The sequence below is a fragment of the Barbus barbus genome (assembly GCF_936440315.1).
Source record: "Barbus barbus genome assembly, chromosome: 12".
NCBI lineage: Eukaryota > Metazoa > Chordata > Actinopteri > Cypriniformes > Cyprinidae > Barbus > Barbus barbus.
This window is the reverse complement of record NC_136740.1, coordinates 14,689,084-14,714,016: the sequence shown is the minus strand read 5'-3', so window position 1 is coordinate 14,714,016 and position 24,933 is coordinate 14,689,084. Positions and strand designations below refer to the sequence as shown.

The window sequence follows — 24,933 nt, the reverse complement described above, 5'->3', positions numbered from 1 at the left end:
ATCCTTAAATAACAAACCAAACTTAACAATTTCCCATGAGAGGATCAGTCTTATAGGTATTGTTTGTTGAATGCATCATTCCAGAATGTTTGTACCAAATGACACTGATAAACCAAGTGATCAACTGTTTCTCCAAATTGCATAACTGGCATATATTTGAGTCCCCAATATTAAATCTTACTCTTAACTGATTTTTTTTTTAATGCTTTATTGATTCAATGCCACAAGAACAAGAGGTATTACATATTCAGATAATCAAATTAACATTAGCTTCCAGAGAGAGAGAAAACAATAAAGGAAGAAAATTAGATAAATTTCAGTGTTTTCAGAGCATTACATGTTTTCAATGCTTATTTTTGTTCCAAGAAATTTACATATAATTTAAAGTCATTTATAAAATGTGCAAAATTTGGTTTACATTGAGCCCACTTCTTCTTATGTATATGGAATTTTCCTAACAAAATAAACAAATGTATATGTTGTTCTTTACAATTCAAATTTTCATTTTCTGTATAAAAAGGTACATCAAATATACACATTTCTATCATACACTCCATTTTTCTGGTAATATAGAATTCCAAATCCTTCCAAAATAATCTTGAGTAAATACAATGGGAAAAAAGATGCAAAATAGTTTATTTTTCTTGACCACAAAATTCACAGGAATACGAAAAAGTAATCTTAAATCTTTCCAAAACATGCTTAGCAGGATAAATTCTATGAAGTATTTTGTAAGACACTTCCTTAATTTTATTATTGATACAAAACTTATTTGGCCGTTTCCATGCTTTAACCCAAGAGATATTACCAAATAAAGAAGAAATCTTGCTGCCGGTAAGGACACAGAACAAAGAGCATTCCTTATAATCTTATTGCTACACTGTTGTTTTAAAACATCAACATTTTCAATGAAAATGTTTCCACAAGGATTGAATTGAATTGAATTTTATTTTGACAAGTTTATAAAACAAATGTACAAAAATACATAGTATCCCTTACACTTTTAAAAACTGTCGAGGATAAAAACACAATAAAGCCATTTTGGCTTATTTCCATTGCGGCCCTCGATGTTAATATAAAGGTTATGGCTATGTGCAAAACTGACAAACAAATAGTATCTCCTAATCATTTACATATTCAACTCATTTTCTAAACACAAATAAAACACAATTTCTTCCAGGGAATAAACCATTCCAATAAGATATTACATAAGGCACAGAAATAGACTCTAATTTTCTTATTGTTTTTTGACTTGGATGACGAAAGGCACTGTTTTCCAACAAATGTTTTACAAAGATCCACAGAGTGACATGAGATTGGAAAAGAAAGACCTCTAAAAAGCACGAGAACCCCATCAGCAACAATTACCAACTATTCCATGCTTAGCTAAAAACTAACAAGTAATTACAGATTGAACCATTTTGATTGAACCACCTTCAGCTTTGGTTAGTAAGATTCTTCCCTTCAATGAGAGAATCACGCCACATATTCAGTTTTTTCTGAGTACTCTCAATTAATGGATTAAAATTTAAGGAGCATCTTTCCAATTCATTTTTTGTTATAATAACACCTAAATAAGATACCTGATATTTGATTTGAATATTACAAATTTCTGACAAATGACATTCTTTGATGGACATCAGTTCACACTTTGAGAGGTTCAAGAACAGGCCTGATGCTTTGGAGCATTGCTGGATATACTTTAATGCTAAAAAAAGAGTGGTTTCATCAGCCAGCTGACTGATGAGTTTCTGTTTGTCAGCAATAGAGATACCATGAAGACCACTATTAGAAATATAAGAAGCGAATATCTGGGAAACTAGTAAAAATAAATAAGGGGATAATGGACACCCTTGCCTAATACCACGTGACAAGCAAAATCTAGGAGAAGTACCATATTTTAATTTAATTGTGCTACTACAGTTGTAATATAGAGTTACAAAAATATTCACCAAAACCAAATTTTTCCACTGATTTAAATATAAATTTATGTTCAACTGAATCAAAAGCTTTATAAAAATCCAGGAAAACAATAAAACTATGTTCCAGCAAATCACTATAATCCAATAAATCTAATACTAATCTAATATTATTCATTATGGCAAGTGATTTTTTTTTTTTTTTTTATTGAATGCCATAAAGAACATACAAAAAATTAAGTAAACAATGCCAGGGGTAAGTGCAATTAGGAATACAGTTAGTTACAAAATCGTGAAAATATTATGAAAATGACACAATGAGACAGTTTTAAGAGCTTTGGAATTGTTGGATGTAAGAAGAGTGTCCAGGTAAGATTTAAGGTCCTTACAGAAAACAGGAAAGTGAGGTTTAGCACCTTGAAACTTACATTTGTGTAAAAAGAATTTTGCAAGAAAAATGAATAAGTTTATCAAATAATATCTGTCCTTGTCTTCTTTAGTAAAGTTATGACAACCAAATAAGACATCCTTATATAACAAAAATAAACTTTGTGAAGAAAAAGCATATACAAAAGTACAAAAATCCTTCCAAAATAAATTAACATATGTACATTCCCAAAAGAGATGGGACATAGATTCATCTTCAGCCTCACAAAAGGAGCATAAAGAATCAATATCTGGAAACATTTTTTTCATATAAAGCTTAACAGGGTAGAAAAGATGAAGTAATTTGTAAGAAACCTCCTTCACCTTATTAGTTATTAAATATTTAGATGACAGAGTCCACACCTTCTTCCATGGAATATTATCGTATAGACCATTCCAGTGGGATAAAATATATGGGAGAGAAGTTATCTCAGCCTGAAACAGTTGTCTAATTCTTTCGTTCCGACCGGAAGAGGGAGATAAAAAGCAAATCTTTCCAATCACTGTATCAAAAGGATGAATCTCTGACAAAGAAACATTATGGCAAGTGATGTTAACCCTGCAGAGCCCCAGATGACGTATTTTGGCAAGTACTCTTGACTTCAGGGGAATTCTATTGGCGGACTTGAAAAGTGCTGCGGACCAATGAGATCGCGTTTTGTTGAGACGTTCCAAATAACATTTCTGACAGTTACGAAAGGACAAGGCCATAATCGGTGAGTTGTTTATTTTATACTACCGGAGCAATGTTTTTGCGACTAATCCAAGCCTATCTACAGTTTCTGTAATTTAATACGAGCTGTCGTCTCGGAGACTCGACTGGGGGAGACATTCGCCCTTAGCTAACGGGCGGATTCCGCCAAACTACCACCGAAGAAGCGCGTGCTGCCCTTCTTCGGCGCTTCTCTCTCGCTCGCGCTGTGTGTTCAATGTTTGAGCGCGACCAAGCACGCATAGCGGCTGCACTTTGAACACATAGCTATCAATAAACCAAATGAAGAATATATTTCTCACATATTTACCGTCGCTCAGTAAAAGGGAGATGGTGAATCCTAAATGCTAGCAGGCCAGCAGAGCGCGCTAGTTGAGGCTGTAGGCTAACTGGTGTTAGCTTTATTAGCTTCTGAGTGGCGCTGTGTTCATTCTGCTGGCCCTCCAGATCATCCAGCTTTAACACCTTTTTTGGTGCAATAGAGAAACCCATGTAGCTTATTAACCGGATGAAGTGTTTGCTGCAGACATAACTGTTAGTTATTAGTGGATGGTAATTATTACTGAAAATGTAAAGGTCTATCAATATCGGTGACGGTATTGTATGACAGAAACGTTTGTTTATGTGTGGCATATGACCGATATGCGAAACCGTTGTTAATGATTTTATGTCTGCGTTTTGACAATAAAGCCTTGAAGGCATTAATGTATTCAATTTTTAGGCGAAATGATAAAAAACACGAAATGCATTATAAAAAAACATTAATATTTTTAGTACTGTAGAAAGATATGTAAATATATAAGAATAATTACAGCACAATGTTAAATATTAAACTTTTAAAAATAATGTTATTTAAAAGCAACTTAATGAATATTGTTGTTTCCTGTTATACACAGTAATATATTGTCATTGTTTTGTAATACTCTTCTGGTTGGATGGCATTTATATCAGTATTTTTGACAATTATGACAATGATGAGGAAGCAACACTTATGTTAAAATGTGTGAATATTGGTGAAAAAAATGTAATATGCAATATAAATAACAACAATAAAAATGTTTTAGTTTAAAATACTGTCATGCATTTAAAATACTGGCATGCACATTTCTGTTGCAATTTAAGCTGTGTATAACACTTTATATATATATACATACATATACATATACATATACAGGTGCTGGTCATAAAATTAGAATATCATGAAAAAGTTTATTTATTTCAGTAATACCATTCAAAAAGTGAAACTTGTATATTAGATTCATTCATTACACACAGACTGATATATTTCAAATGTTTATTTCCTTTAATTTTGATGATTATAACAGACAACTAATGAAAGTCCCAAATTCAGTATCTCAGAAAATTAGAATATTGTGAAAATGTTCAATATTAAAGACACCTGGTGCCACACTCTAATCAGCTAATTAACTCAAAACCCCTGCAAAAGCCTTTAAATGGTCTCTCAGTCTAGTTCTGTAGGCTACACAATCAGTTGTCCAAAAGACGACCATTGACACCTTGCACAAGGAGGGCAACACACAAAAGGTCATTGCTAAAGAGGCTGGCTGTTCACAGAGCTCTGTGTCCAAGCACATTAATAGAGAGGCGAAGGGAACGACAAGATGTGGTAGAAAAAAGTGTACAAGCAATAGGGATAACCGCACCCTGGAGAGGATTGTGAAAAAAAAAAAACATTCAAAAATGTGGGGGAGATTCACAAAGAGTGGACTGCAGCTGGAGTCAGTGCTTCAAGAACCACCACACAGACGTATTCAAGACATGGGTTTCAGCTGTCGCATTCCTTGTGTCAAGCCACTCTTGAACAAGAGACCGCGTCAGAAGCGTCTTGACTGGACTGCTGCTGAGTGGTCCAAAGTTATGTTCTCTGATGAAAGTAAATTTTGCATTTCCTTTGGAAATCAAGGTCCCAGAGTCTGGAGGAAGAGAGGAGAGGCACATAATCCACGTTGCTTGAGGTCCAGTGTAAAGTTTCCACAGTCATTGATGGTTTGGGGTGCCATGTCATCTGCTGGTGTTGGTCCATTGTGTTTTCTGAGGTCCAAGGTCAACGCAGCCGTCTACCAGGAAGTTTTAGAGCACTTCATGCTTCCTGCTGCTGACCAACTTTATGGAGATGCAGATTTCATTTTCCAACAGGACTTGGCACCTGCACACACTGCCAAAGCTACCAGTACCTGGTTTAAGGACCATGGTATCCCTGTTCTTGATTGGCCAGCAAACTCGCCTGACCTTAACCCCATAGAAAACCTATGGGGTATTGTGAAGAGGAAGATGCAATACGCCAGACCCAACAATTCAGAAGAGCTGAAGGCCACTGTCAGAGCAACATGGGCTCTCATAACACCTGAGCAGTGCCACAGACTGATCGACTCCATGCCACGCCGCATTGCTGCAGTAATCCAGGCCAAAGGAGCCCCAACTAAATATTGAGTGCTGTACATGCTCATACTTTTCATGTTCATACTTTTCAGTTGGCCAACATTTCTAAAAAATAATTTTTTTTGCATTGGTCTTAATTGATATTCTAATTTTCTGAGATACTGAATTTGGGACTTTCATTAGTTGTCTGTTATAATCATCAAAATGAAAGGAAATAAACATTTGAAATATATCAGTCTGTGTGTAATGAATGAATCTAATATACAAGTTTCACTTTTTGAATGGTATTACTGAAATAAATCAACTTTTTCATGATATTCTAATTTTATGACCAGCACCTGTGTATATATATATATATATATATATGTTGACCTGATATTGAAGAACGAGTAGCTTCTTATAATAAAGAGTCTGAATATTTGTGACAAATATTGGTTAAACCGATAATCTGTAAGTATTACTACATAAATAAGCCATGTGAACCATATTATATACTGACTGACATAAAATATTGCCTTCCAGTAAAAGGAGGAATCATTTTATATCCATATTTTGTTGTGTTTGCATTAGTGCTGTCAAATAATTCATCGCATTTAATCACGTCCAAAACAAAAGTTTTGTTTACATAATATATGTATACTGTGTGTGTGTGTGTGTGTGTGTATATATATACACACACACACACACATACATATATATAAATAAATACACACACATGCAGTATATATTTTGAAAATATTTCCATGTATATATTTATATTAATATAACTGATATTATATAAAAAATATTTTAAATGTATAAACAACATATTTTTCTTAAATGTATACATGCATGTGTGTGTGTTTATATATACATAATAAATATATATACAGTACACACACGTATATTGTGTAAACAATTTTTATTTAATTTTTTTGGATGCGATTTAATTGTTTGACAGCACTAGTTTGCATACATGTAGGCTATGTTCAGCTTTGCTTCTGTTTATAACATTTAAATTGCATGTTTATGATTGCCAGGATGAACTTGACTGAGTCATATTTAAGCTTGTTTTGTGACATTTCAGCTGTAATTATTTGGTCTTTTGTGCCGTCTTGATAAATTATGTGGAGTGAAACTAATGAGTGTGGCTTTGTTTTGCCACAGTTTGCACGTCATGTAGCACTCAGCCCCCTCATGTTAACACTGATAACATGCTGTAAGGACATTTCACTTGCCATCTGCCATGGAATGTCTGTTATTTCACACTCATCTTCCTGTCTTCCTTAAAACATTTCCATCTATCCTCTTCCTGTCTGTCACTTCATGGAGGTGTGGCATGGCAGCATTATTGTTTTCTAAATATTTGTCATTACAGACTCTCTGATATAGTTGTCTTTTTTTTTTGGGGGGGGGGCTACACTACTGTAAAGGTTTAGGGTTAGTGAGATTTTTTTTTTTTTAAGTCTCTTATGCTCACCAAGGCTGCATTTATTTGATCACAAATACAATACAAATAGTAATATTGTGAAATATTATTACATAAAATAACTAAAATAACTCTTTTCTATTTTAATATATTTTAAATAGTTTATTCCTGTGTTGGCAAAGCTGAATTTTCAGCAGTCATTACTCCAGTCTTAAGTGTAACATGATCCTTCAGATATCATTCTAATATTCAAGAAACAGTTTTTTATGACCATGATATGTAATTTTTTTTTTAAGGATTTCTGAAGAATAGGAAGCTCAGAAAAAAGTTCTGAAATAGAAATATTTTTTAACTTTGTACATTTATTTTTTTACTGCTGTTTTTTTATCAATTTAATTCATTTCTCAATAAAATGATTGTGAAGTGTAAAAAAATAAAATAAAACTACCTATAAAATAATAAAAACCATAAGCTTTTAGTATAGGTCAAAAAACCCGTAGGCCTTGTAAAATAAATAAATAAAATTAAACAAATAAAGACTATGCCAAAAATAAAATAATATAAAAAGGTATGCATCTTGACCTCTTTTTGTTAAATGAATGTTAAGTGCTAGATATTTTTTAATGACTTTATTTGAAAGGGTCCAGTGGGAGTGTGATTAGGATTATTGTAATTTATTTTTAGTTGTACATTCTCTGTTGCATCAAAAGAGGGTGCTGTTATTGGAGTCAAACCTTTTTACCCTTAATCAAATGTAAACTTGTATAATTGTTTTACTTAAGCATATTATTGTTTGTTTTGAGCAGCCATGGAGTCCTCTTCAGTGTACATGTGTTTTCCCTGTTATCGGGAGTTTCCCACGCTAGAGGAAGTGCTTGCACATCAGATGACCTGCACTGCGGAGAATCCACAGCTCCTGCCCAACGAGACCCCTATCGAGGCTGCAGCCGCCGCTGCCGGTCTGCAACAGGTATAACCACATGTCTACCAGCATTACAGTTCACCCATAAACTACTTCAATACTTTATCTTTCTGATAAATCTCACAGGCAGACATCTTTTTCCTAAGACTCGCATGAGATGGATTTGTCAAATTCCTTTTCATTAAAAAAAAGCTAATTTTTCATTGTGGTGTTACTCAGCATTATCTCTAAATGGGGTGCAATTACCATGCAGCTCCTGAAAGCCTGTGAAAAATGTAATCTATTTTATTCCCTTAATACCCCTTGAACTCGTAACTATAATTATCCAAAATAGACTAGAAAATTTGAAGAGCAGCTTCCAGTAATCCTGAATGGAGAGCTGAAATGTAAAAGGATAATTTTGTAAGCGGATGGTTTTTTTTACGCAACTCCTAATTTGCCTCTTCACTACAGGGGGGAAATGAGGCACTTGAGATTCTGTCTTTTACGCTCTAATGTTGATGCACTTTTACTCTAGTTGTTATAAAAACAGTCAAGTTGGAATTAATGCTTGACTGTTTTTATAATGATTGGAGTAGCTCTCTTCAAGCTAGTTATTAGTCACAGCCGAAAAATACATTTTCTGTCTTTCTGCTTTTTAAACAAGTAGAAACACCACTCAGAAAGAGGTGAATCAAATGAGAAAATGTGCATTGAAAATGTTTTTTAGTTTTTAATTTAGTTTTTTTTAAACAGGCTTTTAAATTAATTAAATAAGTGCAGACTTATGTATGAATACTTGCAATACAGAGATTTAATTGCAAGGATTGATGCTCACATAAAAATCTGTTTGACTAGAAATGTCATTGTGAATTTGATTGTGAAAATGAATGCGCAAAATACACTTTAAAGTGGTAAAAATGAACTTACAGCTTTCTCTTAAACAGAGACAGGTGATAGAGTATTGACAGATATGTCACAAGTTTGTTTTAAGTTGGCTTTTGTTTATTTTGCATCAGTTACTTTAAATTACTCATGATTTGAGAAACCAAAATTCCCTTGATCTTTTGACAAATAGGTCACTGTTCTATAAAAATATAGTCTAAAAACATCTTATATTAAAGCCTATTAAAGGATAAGCGCCGCCTCCTCAGAAGATCAACGCCTGCTTCTACATCGCTGCCTGTTTAGCCCTGCTCACTGATTTGCGCATGTAGTGTTAATTATTACTTCTAAATTGTTTTTTAATGTTAAAATCTAGTGGATCTCAGAGAGCAGTATAAAATGAAAAAAAACAGAGGCGGTTCATAACCCCTTAATACATGTTTTAATATCAGTATTGTTCACCTCATTTTCAGTATACGATGATAACGCTGCTCCATATCAGCTCGTGGACGAGACGAGGCTGCAGCCTGTTATGTCCGTTTGCAGTGTCATCATCTCTTTGACTTTGTTTTTAGATCTCCATCTGCTCTTATCTCATCTGAAACATCCACGCTGAAAATAGATACAACATAAGTGCATCTGTCCATCCGGTTTATGGATGTCCAAACCTCCCTGTCTCTCTGAGTCATCCTCTCTACTCTTAATACCCTCTCATCAAGATCGCTTAAGTGGGTGCTTAAACTATTTAAAAAAAAATATAGCATGGCGAACACAAACAGTTTGTGTCATGTCAGTTCAATGTGAAAATCTTATTAATTATTTTTAAATATATAATTTCTTTCTTACAAATATGAATTAATAATTCATCAATATTGAGTTTTGGGGGAGTTGCACCACATGACATGACATAACAATCAGAACCAACTTTGCCTTGTTACAGAAAAGCCAAATTATCTGATATTTTAAGAGACGTATTGACCTTGCAGTGAAGCAGTTAAAATATGTTTCTAATAATTTTATGAAATAATAAAAGGATTATGCCAAATTAAAGAAAACAACAACTTTTATTTATTTTAAAGATACTTTTTTTTCCTCCTTAGGCAATCAGGACTTAATTTTTGGACTTTGCACAAAAATATTAAATTGATTGTATGTAAGAGTAATGTTAATGTATTTTTGGGGGGGGGGGGGGGGGGGGGGCTAATATATTAAAAAAGAGCATCGATACAAAGTGCAATTACAAACTTATTTCGCTCATAATTTGTCATCAGATTACTTGATGTGTATGTTTTCTTTCATCTTACTAGGTAGTGATGCAGGCTGTGCCAGTTCAAAAAAAATATTTTTTTCATATCATTGACCCAAAGTGCAATTGCAAACTTTTGTTTTACTCTGCACTTGTCATTGTTTGTCATGAGATTACCTGATGTGTATGTTTTCTTTCATCTCACTAGGTGGCGATGCAGGCTATGTCAGTTCCCCATATCCAGACTCAGACAGCTGTTGATCTGTCATCACTGCTAGAACAGAAGAAATCGCTTCAGGCGGATGCTCCACGTGTTCTGTACCAGTGTGCTGACTGTGAGGTTCTCTTTGATGCTCTCTCACTGTGGCAGCAGCACCGCAAAATGGGCTGTTGCCTTGAGACGGGACCTGGACCTGGAGGAGAACAGAGTGACGAAAGTGTTGGAACAGCAGTCCAACTGCTTTCTACCCAGCCAGAATATCAGGACACTGAGCAGGCCCAGAATGCACACGAACAGATGGAGCTGAATGAAGAGGGAAGGTTGGCTCAATTAAAGATGGAGAGCACTAGTCAGGTATTTGTGGCAGTTGGAGAGGTTTCTGAAAGAGTAGCGACGCCTAAGGCCGTACAGAGAAACAGTGTCCCCAAAGAACCTCTGGAGACTTCATTCTCCCAGGAAACTGTGCCTGTGGAGTCCTCAGCTGAAGAAAACAGTCCCGCCACAAGGCGCAGAGGGCAAAAAAAGGCTAAGCCCCCCTCCAGCCTTCTCTGTGTGGAGTGCGGGCAAAGCTTCAGCCTTGTTCCAGAGCTTGTGACTCACCGTAAGAATCAGCACGGCTTGAAGGATGCCATACACCGCTGCATGGTTTGTGGAGAGGGCTTCCTCAACACCACTCTTTTCCTCTATCACCGAAAGCAGCACCGCTCAGAGGGGGAGGACAAGCCCAAGCAGGCTCAACCTGCCATTCCTCAGCTCTCCACAGCCATGCTGGAGGCCCCAGGTGAGGGACTCTTGCTTTTAGCCACAGCCGGAGAAGGCCAGAGCCTAATGGAGGTGACCACTCTGGAACAAACCATAACTGAGACACCTGCAGCACATGTGGAGGTTGAACTGGAAAATGATGGGATGAGAGAATGCGAGGCTCTCCAGACTGAGCAGGAACCTGCCGTGGAAGGCACAGATATTTTGGTGGACAAGATCGTGGAGATGGTGGAGGAGAGGAATGAAGCAAACCAGGAAGAAGGCATGGAGGTGGTCGTTGATAAGATGCAAGGAGATGTGGCGATGGAAAAGAGTGCTGTGGTTGAGGAGAGCCAAGGAGAGGTGGAAAGCAGCGCAGACATGGAACCTGAGAAAGCTCCCTCTTTGAGCAAAGAAGGACTGAATTTCCTCTGCCATCAGTGCGGATCTGTTTTTACCAGCGACCAGGAGTTGGCAGAGCACCGCAGAACCGAGCACAGCCTGGAGGCGGCGTTGCACACCTGCGCAGAGTGTGGGGCTGAGTTCATGAGCACCACCCAATTCCTGTACCATCGCCGGGAACATAAGAACACAGCTGCGGGAGATCCACCTGGTGGTGAAGTGAAAGGCAGGCTGTACACTACTGCAGCTCCAGCTGTTGTGAGGCATGGAGACAACATGAACCTCATACAACCAGGTCAGACTGAGTGCATACAACACAACTAAGTAGGAAATCCATATTTGCTTTGTTTTTTGGGCATTTTACTAACTGACAGTGTAAGTCTATGATTCTGGTACAAAAAATATTACAAAGTAATTCAAGTTGAACAATACATAAAAGAATAGTTCTGTCATTTACTCACCCTCATGTCATTCCAAACCTGTATGACTTTTTTTATTCTGTGGAAAATAAATGAAAATATTTTAAAGAATGTTGATAAGTTAACCAAACAGTTTTAGTTGCTATCGAATGCCCTTATTAAAATTAACCATGGTTTTATTGTAGTTAACGTGTAGTAACGATGGTTCTGCTGCCATTTGTGTAACCACAGTTTTACTACAATACCTTTTAACTTACTACAATATGTTTAAACTTTGGTTAGTGTAGCAAAACCATGGTTAATTTGTAGATACCATGGTTTAACTATAGTAACCATGTTTTTTTTTTTTGGGGGGGGTTATTTGAAGCAAAGCCATGGTTAATTTTCATAAGGGTGGTCAAAAAAACACTGAGACATTTCTCAAAATTTCTTTTGTCACATTTTATGTTCCACGGTAGAAAAAAGTTATGAATGGTTATAACTATCCCATAAAGTTAAAATTGTAAACTTACTGATGAATTATGTTTAAGTACTGAAATTAATTAGATTAATAACTTAAAATTACAGCTTTTCAAATTGGGATCTAAAGTCCACAAGGGGTCCATGCCATGGAATATTTGAGAGAAAAGTCACTTTTTGTTTCAAATTTTGTTTCATTCTGCTCTATAAAGATTTCGGAGGACCAGATCAGAAAGATCAGAAAGCATGATAATAATCATAAATATTTTATTCTAATGTATTCTATTTATTTTAGTATTTTTATAGTAGAAAAAAGTAGTTAAGTAAAGTTTATGCTTAATGTAAAAAAAAAAAACAATTTGTAGTATTATCGGACTGATTATTGATTCACAAGAACATATGTACTCCTGTATATATTACTGACCCCAAACTTTTGAACAGTAGTGTACATGAAAGTGGTAGATGCATTTTATTGATTTGTGCTAAATGTAACAAGTTTCTATTATCTGAACAGATTGTGATTATGGTTCATATTAATCCGATATTACATGGACAGTCTCCTTCGTTTAGATTTCCTGTTAACAGTGTTTCTGTCAGCAGCAGCAGCAGCAGACGGCGCCATTGAGGCTCCCGCCAAGCTGAGCCGCGACTGGTCACGCACCGCCCTGCCCCACGAGTGCCCACATTGTGGGCAGGGCTTTACGCGGCGCAGCCGTCTGCGTGAGCATGTGTTCCAGCACACAGGTGAGAAACTCTTCAACTGCAAAATTTGCAAAAAGAGTTTCCCATCTCCGTCCAACCTGCTACGTCACAACCTGACCCACGGAGGATCCCGCATATTCAACTGTCCCCTCTGTGACAAGCGCTTCTTCCAGCCGACGTCACTCAAACGCCACATGCTGATTCACCAGGGGGGTGAAAGCCAGGAACGTAAGATTAGAGGCAGAGGAAAAGGCAAGGGACAATCAAGTGATGGGCGTCTGCACATCTGCCCAGAGTGCCCAGCCAGCTTCAAGTTTGAGTCCCAGCTGAAGAGTCACAGGTCTGTGTGTGTTTCATCCAATAATCTAAATTCATCATCACTTTCAGAAAAAAAAACAAAATACATACATACATACATACATACATAATGCATACATACATACATACATACATACATATAGATACAGTGGTGGCCAAAATTATTAGAACACTAGTATTTTCACCAGCTAAAATGGTTTTAGGTCAGTTAATTCTATCGTTTGCTGTAGTGTGTCAGTAGGAAATATCAGTTTACATTTCCAAACATTCATTTTGCCATTAATTGTAATAATCCAGTGAGATTATTGTCTGAAAAGAGCCAGTGCTCCACACAGATCTGATCTGATCTCATCCTCATCCAGTTTGTCTGGAATGACATGAAGAAACCGAACAAACTGAGACAGACTAAATCCAGAAGAACTGTGGCAACGTCTCCAAGATGCTTTAAGAAACCTCCCTGCAAAGCTACCTGAAAAACCAAATGTTGATTGGTCTCACACCAAACCAAATGTTGATTGGTCTCACACCAAACCAAATGTTGATTGGTCTCACACCAAACCAAATGTTGATTGGTCTCACACCAAACCAAATGTTGATTGGTCTCACACCAAACCAAATGTTGATTGGTCTCACACCAAACCAAATGTTGATTGGTCTCACACCAAATGTTGATTTAATTTAGTTAATAGAAGTTAATTGATAAAGAAAATCTATTTATGACATTATTTTTGACAGCATCCTCATTTTACAGCATTTTTACACAAGTGCCTAAACCTTTAACAGTACTGTAGCTTTGCAGGTAGGTTTCTTGAAGCATCTTGGAGATGTTGCCACAGTTCTTCTGGATTTAGTCTGTCTCAGCTTGTTGTGGTTCTTCATGTCATTCCAGACAGATTGGATGATGATCAGATCAGATCTTTGTGTGGAGCACTGGCTGTTGTCAGACTAAAATCTCACTGGATTATTACAATGAATGGCAAAATGAATGTTTGGAAATGTAAACTGATATTTCCTACTGACACACTACAGCAAAAGATAGAAATAACTGACCTAAAACCATTTAAGTTCTTATTTAGTTCTAATAATTTTGGCCACCACTGTATATCTCTATGCATGGATGTTTCAAATGTGAAAGTCACATAGGTTTGGAATGACATATGTTCATCCTCCTTTTTATCTTGATCCCATAGATGACTGATATTTAATCTGACTGTAAATAGATGGAAAGGTATAAGTAGCTGGCGACGAGATCTTAAATAATCTCACGTGGCGCACAAATCCGATTTGGTTTTCAAATCTGATCTTTAGGAGCAACTGTCCGCACTGTCATTTAGCAAGGGATGAAATCTAATCCGTTTGTTCAGACATTGTAGTCAGTATACTGTGCATCAACATGGGTTGTTGTAGTAATGATGTGAGTGTCAGCATGATGCCAGACTTTCTCAAACAACAACTCCAAGTAGCTGTCAGTGTGGGAAGAGAGGACGGAAAACTGCCTCTTCTGCTGTCTATCATGACATCTTGCTGCGGTGCTGATGAGAGAACAGATAAGTTTTGTTTGTATACCAAAAGAGTGAGTGAAAATTATGTATACAGCTGTAAGCATAGAAAGCATTACGTGTATTTTTTTGTGTGACCGGTTTGAGTCAGATATACCAAAAAAAAATATTTTTGCTGCCTGTCTGAGCAAAGGGCCTGATGCCAGATTCGAGCGGAAACTTGAAATGACACTGGACTAATCATAGAATGTTTCTGTTGGTTAACGAGCTCTATTTGTGCCCTTCCATGTTATGGTCCACGTCCCTACAGGTTTTTCTGCGCCAGAAACACTTGCCCTGTCAAACTCTACAACATCAGGAAGATGTCTGATTAGTCTCTAAAAGAAGTGATCAATTAAACCAGTGCCTCTGACATTTCTCATTTCCCATGCGATGTATTTAGCAATGCCCTATTTTGGCATCCAGTCGATGTGAATCTTGAAGAAATAAAAACAGGAGCGCTAAACAGTCACCATAGACGTTAGGCATCTTGCTGTCATGTGGCTTTGGTTTTGATGATAGATAAAATGCATGCATATGTTTGGTGTTAAGATTAAAATATATATATTTTATTAATTCTTTTTTTCATCATGGATTCATGAGACTGATCAGAAGTGACAGTAAACTCATAATGTTACAAAACGATTTCTGTTTCAAATAAATGCTGTTGTTTTGAACTTTCTATGCACCAAAAATGTTGAAAACATGCATTATGGCTTCCATAAAAATATTAAAGCAGCACAACTGTTTTTGCAACATTTTTAAGAAGAAGAAATGTTACTTGAGCACCAAATCAGAATATTACAACAATTTCTGAAGGTAATGGTAATGGCTGTTGAAAATTCAGCTTTGCCAACACCAGAATAAATTACAATTTATGTATTAAAATAAGCAAGAAACATTTATTTTAATATGTAATAATATTTTATATGACTATTTTTACAGCATTTATCCAAAAAAAAAGAAAGAAAAAATGCAGCCTTTGTGAGCATAAGACTTTTTTGAGAAACGCTTAAAAATCTTACTGACCCCAAACTCTTAAATGGTGTATAACCTCATGCAATTTGATGAAAGTAACTAAGACACACACAGAATTGCTTAAATTACATTTTACATGTTTTATAAATTACATATTTACACATTGAATCAAAACCAGACCTTTGTAGAAAAAAAACCTGGCTCAATAAAAATTTATAATTGTACATATATTTTTCCCTTTATTTTTCACAAAGGAAATATGTGTAGAAATGTAGCAATGAGTAAAGAAGAGTGAATGTTTCCAGTACAGAAAAAAATTCAAAACATGATGGATTTTCAGATTGAAATGCTTGGCATTGCTAGCAGAAAATGAAAACATTCAACAGGGTGAATGCTTCTTCCTGCGAAGTACCTTAATGATGGTAGTGTGAGATATGACTGCTTTCCTTACATGATTGCAGTTATTTCCTCCTGTGTTTGGTCTCATCAGCATATTGACTACAATTGAATGTGCTGTTACTTACTCTGAAACAAGCTGAATTCTAAAGAAGTTCAATAACCAGATTTGCAGAATGCCTCTTTATAATGCATTATGTGAGATTATAATGCTTATCTAATTTTCTTATCTATAAGAAACTCTATTCACAAGGGCCTTCATTACTGGATTTCTCATAATGCTCAGTGGCACAGGAGTAAAAGACATTAATGCTGCAATTGTACAGAGTTATTATCTCAGTACCATCAAACCTTCTTAATTTTCCAGAGCACTGATACAGCTAATAAGATCAGAATGCAGATAAACTGTTCGGTTGTTTACGACTAATATGCATATGTCAGTAATTTACTGAAATTACTTTCTTAATTAAAATGTCAATAATCAGATGATATTTCTTCCTCATGTCAGTTTACTGAGGGCACTGGTTAAAGTAGACACATTGCCACGGGACTGGAAAGTAAATATAAGCAGTAATTATTGATGTCAGGAATAATTAGTAAGGACCCTGCTGATTTTAATCCCATGCGAGTGGGCTTTAAGACATTATAGAGTCCGCCACTCTCCTGCACGCCTCAGTTTAATGACGTTTCTTCAGCTCAAAGTTGAATCTGCATTATTTTCCGGTGATGTTAATTATACCTCTATGTGAGTACATGACTGTGTGCCTTATGATATGTGGGTGAATTCAAACGTGAATTTCTCACAGCGATTGTTGCTGGATTGGCTCCAGGGATTGCATGATGCAGCCTTTCTTATTCACTTTCTCTGTTGTTCGCTGTTCTAGACTCCTACACACCAGCCATCCCTTCCCTTGCAATGTGTGCGGGGAGGCATTTATACGACGCAAAGAGCTGGACCTTCACTCTCTCATCCACCAAGGTCAGCCTGCAGGAAGCAATTACACACTCAGCCTTTTATCCTTACGAGCTCTCATTCACATGCTATTTCTTACATGCATGCATTAGGATTAGGCCTGTCAATTGATTAAAAATTTAATCAAATTAATTCAACAATATGCCCATTAATTTAATTGAGCACATATCATTTATTGCTTAGAAAAGCCCTCAAATGAAGCTAGTTCTAAGACATTACATCACTGTGGCAGACTGAAGCATATTTAAATTAAATAAAAAAATAGATATAACACATACAAATCAATATCTATCTATCTATCTATCTATCTATCTATCTATCTATCTATCTATCTATCTATCTATCTATCTATCTATCTATCTATCTATCTATCTATCTATCTATCTATCTATCTATCTATCTATCTATAATATATATATATATATATATGGATGTATATGTAATATTAGGGGTGGCTTGATACCACTTTTTCAGAACCGATCCCAATCCGATACCAAAAATTCTGAGTATCTGCCAATACCGATATTAATCTGATACCTGGGCAGGTTTTTTTTAATGAGTGTTGAATTTTGATATCTCAATGTGTGTTGACCTGATCATGACTTTTTTGTTACAAACAATCTACTAAATATAGACAACTTTATTGTAAAGAAAAACAACAAATAAATGCATATATAATTATAATCTATGACAAAAATACTATTAACTAGGTTAGTGGATAATTCAGTAGCAAAAGGTACTTGTGTTTACTTGTGTTATCTTTGATTAATATTTAAATTTGTTTGATGATCTGAAACATTAAAGTGACAAATATGCAAAAAAAAAAAAAATCAGGAAGGGGGCCAACACTTTTTCACACCACTGTATATACACACACATATATTCAAATTAAAATAAAGCTACTTCTAAAGCTACTGTTTGTAATAACTGTTCAATATATATTATATAATAATTGCAGTAAATCAACATGGATTTACACTCACAAACTCACTTTATTAAGTGGCGTAATTAGTGTCTCCTTTCTACTTGCAGCTCTGTGTGGGTTAATGTTAATGTTTGTGTTTCTGACCACACACACACACTCTGACAGATCTGTCAAATGAATGAGCTTTCATCGATTGCTTCCAAGTAAATAGATGGGGTCAAAGATCACATTGATCAGGATGCGTTGTATGTGTATTGATAAGATCAGCTGCTGATCAGAAGCTCTTACACGGATCAGTCCACTGCCGCAGCTGTTCATCTCTTTAGCTGAACAGAAGCAGAGAACGAAGCAGAATAGATGTTTTATACAGGTGTAAATAAGGGAGTGCAGAGTTGCTTAGTAGAAGCTTTTAAAAGCATGTAAAGGTCAGTGAGACTGAGTCACAGACTGACAGTTTGAATGCTCTGCATCAAAACATCACATCACCCGTGACCCCCATAAAGTGCTGTTATTTCTGCGTATGCGCTGTGCATTCTGTGAAATGTCTGTTTATCAGCCACCTCCCTCTGATTGGTCCTGTGTAAATAAGAGGGAGCTTTTTGTGTGCTTGTGTTTGTGTTGCCCTCTCCTTCTCCGGCCCTTTTTTTTAGATAAGCAACAAACAATACATGTTTGTTTTTCTCACTCGATAAGAAGCAGAAGATTATTTTTGCTTGTTTGTGAGGGAACGTGTTCATAAACATAAGTATCTCTCATGCCCGGTACATCAGAAGCTGGAGACTAGAGAATCTGTTTGCCTCTCCATTTCTCTTATTGTAGATAAGCACTCTAGGATGCATTTAATATGAATGGGGTAAGTCGGCTACTTTTAACTTGCATTGTCTTCAATTCAAGGAGAAATGAGAGATAAGTAAAACTAACAGGAAGAGGTGATTTTTCTCTGAAAAAAAACAAAAAACGGTTCATTTGCATAACTTGCCCAACATGGGGGTAAACTCTGTCATGTCCAGTATAAAGTTGAATTGTTAGGATATGTGATTTATTCATATTTTAATTGTATTTTTTAATTGAGCACAGACACCGCTTACCCTGAAGCATCTCACACTTTACCCCATAGCTACCAATCTGGAAAAAATTGTTCACTTTAATAATCTAAGGCACAGTTCAGCCAAAAATAAAAATTACCCCATGATTTACTCAACCTCAAGCCATCTTAGGTGTATATGACTTTCTTCTTTCAGACAAATATAGTCAGAGTTATATTAAAAAAGGTCCTGGCTCTTCCAAGCTTTATAAAGGCAGTGAATGGTTATTAAGATTTTGAAGCACAAAAAAGTGCATCCATCCATCATAAAAAGTACTCCACATGGCTCTGGGGGGTTAATAAAGGCCTTCTTAAGCGAAGCGATGCGTTTGTGAAAGAAAAATATCCATATTTAAAATTGAATAAGGGGTAATGTAAGTGTAATCTCTAGCTTCCACTAACTGTCATATGCGTGTTCACAAAAGAGTGGTGTTCCAGTGGATGGATTTATGGGTGTAGCGTAAACTGTGGTGAGAATATGCTAGCCTTGCGAGAACCAAGTTCTGTACAGCAAAGGAAAACCAGTCTTCTCCTGCCTTACTTCGAAATCTTCCGCCATTTTTCTTTACAAATACTTGTTTATACTTCTAATTTGTGATGCAGCTTACACTATGCCTACATCCTCCGTCATCCTCTGAAACGCCATTCTCTTGTGAACCCGTGTACGTCAGTTAGTGGAAGCTAGAGATTACAGTTTCTAAAGTTTTAAAAAATTATATTTTTCTCACACAAACACATTGATTCACTTCAGGAGGCCTTTATTAACCTCCCGGATATGGTGGATGAATGTACTTTTTGGTACAAAATCTTGACCCCCATTTACTGCTATTATAAAGCTTGGAAGAGCCAGGACCTTTTTTAATTGAACTCAGTTGATTGTATTCGTCTGAAAGATGAAAGTCATTCACCTAGGATGGCTTGAGGGTCATGGGGTAGTTTTCATTTTTGCGTGAACTATGCCTTAAATTTTTCAATTCATCAATATGTATGATGTGTTTTTAGACATGGACAAATTAGCTTTGATATAATTTTTTTTTTGTTTTTTTTTACTCTGATTAGAAAATATGCATATTAAATGTGATTGAAAACCTTTACTGAATAAATTCCTGAATATAAAATCATGTGACTTCATATGATTGGACAGTTGGATAAACCAGCAAGACCAATCTCACTGCTTACCTTCTCAAATGTTGTTTTAGTCTTTCTGAATGCCTGAGCCATAGTCTGTCATTACAATGATTTGGCATAATTACCTCCCAGAACTGTCTGATAGGATTGCGTTCCCACACATCAGGCATTCGCCTCAGAATGCAAGATTACACAACAGCTTTTGTTATTGCATTTCATCTACACACTTCAACCACAAATAATTAATTATGTGGGAGAAAAGAGCTACAGTGGCTTCCCCGATTGCAGCAAGTCCATTTTTATTATTGATCATTTGCACCAGTTTCCCAGGAAATAACAGTTTAGTTCTCTCAAACACATAAAGTGGAAACTATGCTTTATTTGCAAATGTTTATACAATATTCCAAATTTTCACTTCAGTTTGCCACTTTGGGTGGCACATCTTACCCCACTCTCAAACTCTTTGTCTTTTTTTTGTAGATAAAGAACCAAAGACGTGTCCTAACTGTGGCTCTCAGTTCCTGAATCAGACAGTGCTGGACACACACCTGCAGCGCTGCACAGGGGAGGACACGGGCCGCCGCAGATATAAAGGTCAGGGAAGAGGCAAGGTGGGAGGTCAGCTGGAGTGTGATATGTGCAGCCACCGCTGCGTGACTCAGGATGGTCTTGACCTGCATCGCCTCTCCCACACGGGTCAGACGCCCCTGCGGTGCCCACTCACCCCCTGCAGACGCCGCTTCGCCTCCAGCGCTGCTCTAGGGGAGCATCTCGTGGCCCACTGCTGTGGAGCATTAGGTAAAAGAAACGCCCCACGCCGATTCACCTGCGAGTTCTGCGGGAAGGAGTTTGCCTACGCGTCCACCTTCACCGTTCACATGAGGACACACACCAACGAGAGACCCTTTGAGGTATGTTTCTCTTTTTCAGGAAAGAGAGATCTGGAATGGCTCAAATAAATGCTGGTTCCAGAGTTAAGTTGTATTGTAATTTTTTATTTAGTTTTTGTGTGAAAAAAGTTAAATATTACATGTCATTAGTTGTTCTCTGGCTAAAATATAATATTATCTGTAAATCATATAATATTATCATACATACAGTATAAATATATTATAAAATATATGTATACAGTATATAATATTATAAATATAATTTTATCTACCATTCAAGTATGTGTCATCAGGATGTTTTTTGTTTGTTTGGGGTTTTGAAAGAAATTTATTTATATATAAAAAAAAAACATTAAATTGATCAAAAGTGACAGTAAAGAGATTTATAATGTTACGAAATATATATTTCAAATATATAATAAATAAGATAAAATTTCTACAAAAATAGCAGCAGCACAACTATTTTCAACATTAATAGCAATAAGAAATCAATAATATTACAATAATTTGTGAAGCATCATGTGAAAATGAAGTAATGGCTGCTACAAATTTAGCTTTGAAAAAAATACTTAAAATATTAAAAATAGTTATTTTAATTTGTAAAAACATTTCACTATATTGCAGTTTTTACTGCATTTGTGATCAAATAATGCAGCTTTGGAGAGCATAAGAATAAAGTACAAACATTTAAGAGTTTTAAACAATCAGTGAATATGATATATCAATATAATATTTCAAAATCTACTAAAATGGTACATAAAATATATTTTATATTTATTAGTGACTTTTTAAAGTTTCTATGTTGTAAATTCTTCATGCTTTAGTTTAGAGACTTTATTATTATTTTTATTTTTTTTGGTGATCAACTTTTTATTTTTTTATTTTTTTGGTGATCAACTTTTTATTTTTAATTTTTTTGGTGATCAACTTTTTATTGTCTTTCAGGTATAAACAAAATAGCATCATTAGAACAAACAACCAAAGAAGAAGGAATAACATACATATTGACAAGAATTTGACAGTTAGAAAGAAAGAAAATAAACAAACAAATAAATAAGTAGCAAGCAGAAGAGAAAGAAAAAAGAAATAGGATAAAATAAAATTAAATAAATAAATACAAGGGTTACATTATATAATCATTCCTTTATATAATCCAATAAGGTGGACTTTAGAGACTTTATTAATGTCCATGTTACAAACTATTACTTTTACAAAATACTATAGCATTGTTGCAATAATAATTTTTTTAAACTAAAATCATTAAATTTTTGCATATTTTTCATCTTCTCTCCATTATCAGTGCAAAAATCAGAAATTCTTTCATTAACAAATCAGTAATGATGAGCCTCATTCTCTTCCACATTCACCTCCTCTCTGTTTCAGTGCTCTCATTGTGGGAAGCGTTTCCGGCAGCTTCCACACCTCCAGGATCATGAGCGCATTCATAGCGGCGAGCGGCCGTTCACGTGCTGGGTGTGCGGTAAAAGCTTCAGCGTAGCAGCAAGGTTAACGGAGCATGCCCGTGTGCATAGCGGCGAGCGGCCTTACATCTGCCCTCGGTGTCCCACCGCCTTCCGCTCACGACCCAACCTCGACAAGCACATGCGTCTGCACGCCAACGACCCCGTGGATCTTTCCGCACAGAACGCAGATGATGACGCAGCGGTGCAGACCATCCTCTTTGTACAGGAGTCTGCTTCATCTTCACCATCCTCCTCATCCGCCATGCCTGTAATCCAGGAGGGCATGCTGGTGGCAGAGGAAGGCAGCTCCTCTGTGGTCTTCCTGCACCCCAACCTTTCCATGCCCACCATCACTCTGCCAACTATCACAGTTCCCTCTATAAATGTAGTGGCAGGTCAGGATGTGCCTCACACTATTGAGGTTATCTTAGAGGAGACTGTGTAAAAACAATCAGATGAATGCAAAGGGGACATGGGGTGGGGGGTGAAAATTAAGATTTTTTTTTTTTTTTAAAGAAAAAGGCAGATTCAACAATAGGTCAGGACTTAAAAATTTATGTGTGGATTTCTGAGAGATGCTTCGTTGATTAGGACTTATTTTGCTTTTGCTATATAGAAATACAACAACTCCGCATCTTTCCCTGGAGAAATGAAATCACAAAGGTTTTTGCATATGAATGGCAATTGCAATTACACTTTGATTTTTATCTTATGGTTTGAGTGTTTTATCTGTCTTTAATACAAAAAGTGGACCATAATTTGTGGTGTTTAATTTTAATAAAAAGCTTGAGCGTGCTGGGGTCTTTTACTGTTTCATTTAAAGAGATTTTGACTTTAGCAAACTGGCATGAAGTCGCTGATGAAGTAGTATGTTCTTGTCAACTCACTGATGACTGCACATGAAGCTTAGGCTAGTCAGGGAAAAATAATTTTTGCTGATCATTTCGAATGAATTAAAGGTGCCATGTCAGAATTTTTAAAATAATTAATTTATTTTTTTCTACTTCAGGATCCTCTAGTATTCTTGTACTCCAAGCACTCCTCAGAATGTTAAAAAGAATTGTACTGAATGTGCTCTTGTAGTGTACTTTAAATCTTAGAGGTATATTTTTCCTTCAGGCTTAATGTATATAGTATATATTTTATATGTACTCATTGTAACTTAATAACAAATATATCTAAATACATGACATACACGTTTCAATAGAAATTACATTAAAGCATGTTTTATTCTGCTTTTAATTCATGTTTTAAAACGCTTATCAAAACATTAAGCTGTACACTTTAATCATATTTCCAAGACAGTAGAACTAATTATGAAATTACAAATGAAGAAATTGCTTAAAGTTATACTTGAGGGAGTTGGCCGATTACATTGAATATACATTTAAAGTATAATGCATATTTAATTATAAATGACATGCAATTAATTGTCTGACACTTGTAAGCTTGTATCTGTCAATCATTTTACGCGTTCACAGCTGGTAGTCCATATATGGGAACAGGAAGCAGTGTGTGACGGATGAACTTGAATCAGTTTTCATGAGTTTGGAGCATGCAGAGTGTTCGCTATTTTTACGATTTAAATAGCTACAAATTTAAAAGTAACTTAAAGAGACCAAAAACACACAGGACTGCTAAAGCTTTTCAACGTTTGAGATAGCTGAGAGACACGTGAAAACGGATGGCGTTTTTGTTTTGTTTCTGCTTTTTAAACCTAAGTAATAGTAAGCTAATAATTTGGGTTTATTACTGGGGGTAGTATAGATTGCGCTGCTGTAGGGGTGCAGAACACAAAGCAGAAACCAACTTAAAAATTACTGTGATGCACAACGTTAAGTGACTTAAGTTATTTCTGTCATCAAACAGCAACAAAAGAGGGTTCAATAAAAAGCTAAATGTATAATAATAATAGTAAAAATTGAAGAATAGGCAATTCTTCAGCCAGGTAATATATATAATTCATCCTAACATCCTAACTACAGGCCGAGCAACATAGTCATATGAAAAATGGTGCACTGATGTATAATGTGTGGTCTCAGGTGTGCTGCTCCTGGAAAAAATGGCCAGATATTTGCAGAAAAGAGGAATAATTTGTCCAGCCTATTCGCCTCAGAATAGTGTGCTGAGAATCAGGCCTCTTTTCGTGCAAGCACAAATGAAATAACGTGAAAAAAGTGTTTTAAATTTCCATTTTTCTCTTTTTTTTCTCGATGTTCACCAGCCCCCTAGAGCACAAACATTATGATAATGATCCTGCAGTTTTAGATGTAAGTGATGACTGCAGTGAAACCAACACTTTGGGCTCTTTAACTGCAAATTTCGTCATGAATTTTCACTAGTTGAATGAGGTTTGAGTTGAGCTCCATTACCTCAGCTCATTGAGAGATTGAGGCTAAG

The 24,933-nt window shown here is 35.9% G+C and overlaps 1 protein-coding gene across 1 annotated transcript; it reads left to right on the top strand.

The window, feature by feature from the left end:
- The first annotated feature begins 3,005 nt into the window (after window positions 1-3,005).
- On the top strand, window positions 3,006-23,332 carry LOC306877806 (uncharacterized protein). The gene is made up of 7 exons (XM_079429781.1): window positions 3,006-3,061; window positions 7,672-7,835; window positions 10,106-11,555; window positions 12,739-13,180; window positions 16,955-17,049; window positions 20,661-21,091; window positions 22,454-23,332. Exons 2-7 carry the CDS (start codon window positions 7,674-7,676, stop codon window positions 22,976-22,978), a joined length of 3,105 nt encoding a protein of 1,034 aa, XP_079285907.1. The 5' UTR covers window positions 3,006-3,061; window positions 7,672-7,673; the 3' UTR covers window positions 22,979-23,332.
- Window positions 23,333-24,933: the final 1,601 nt, after the last annotated feature.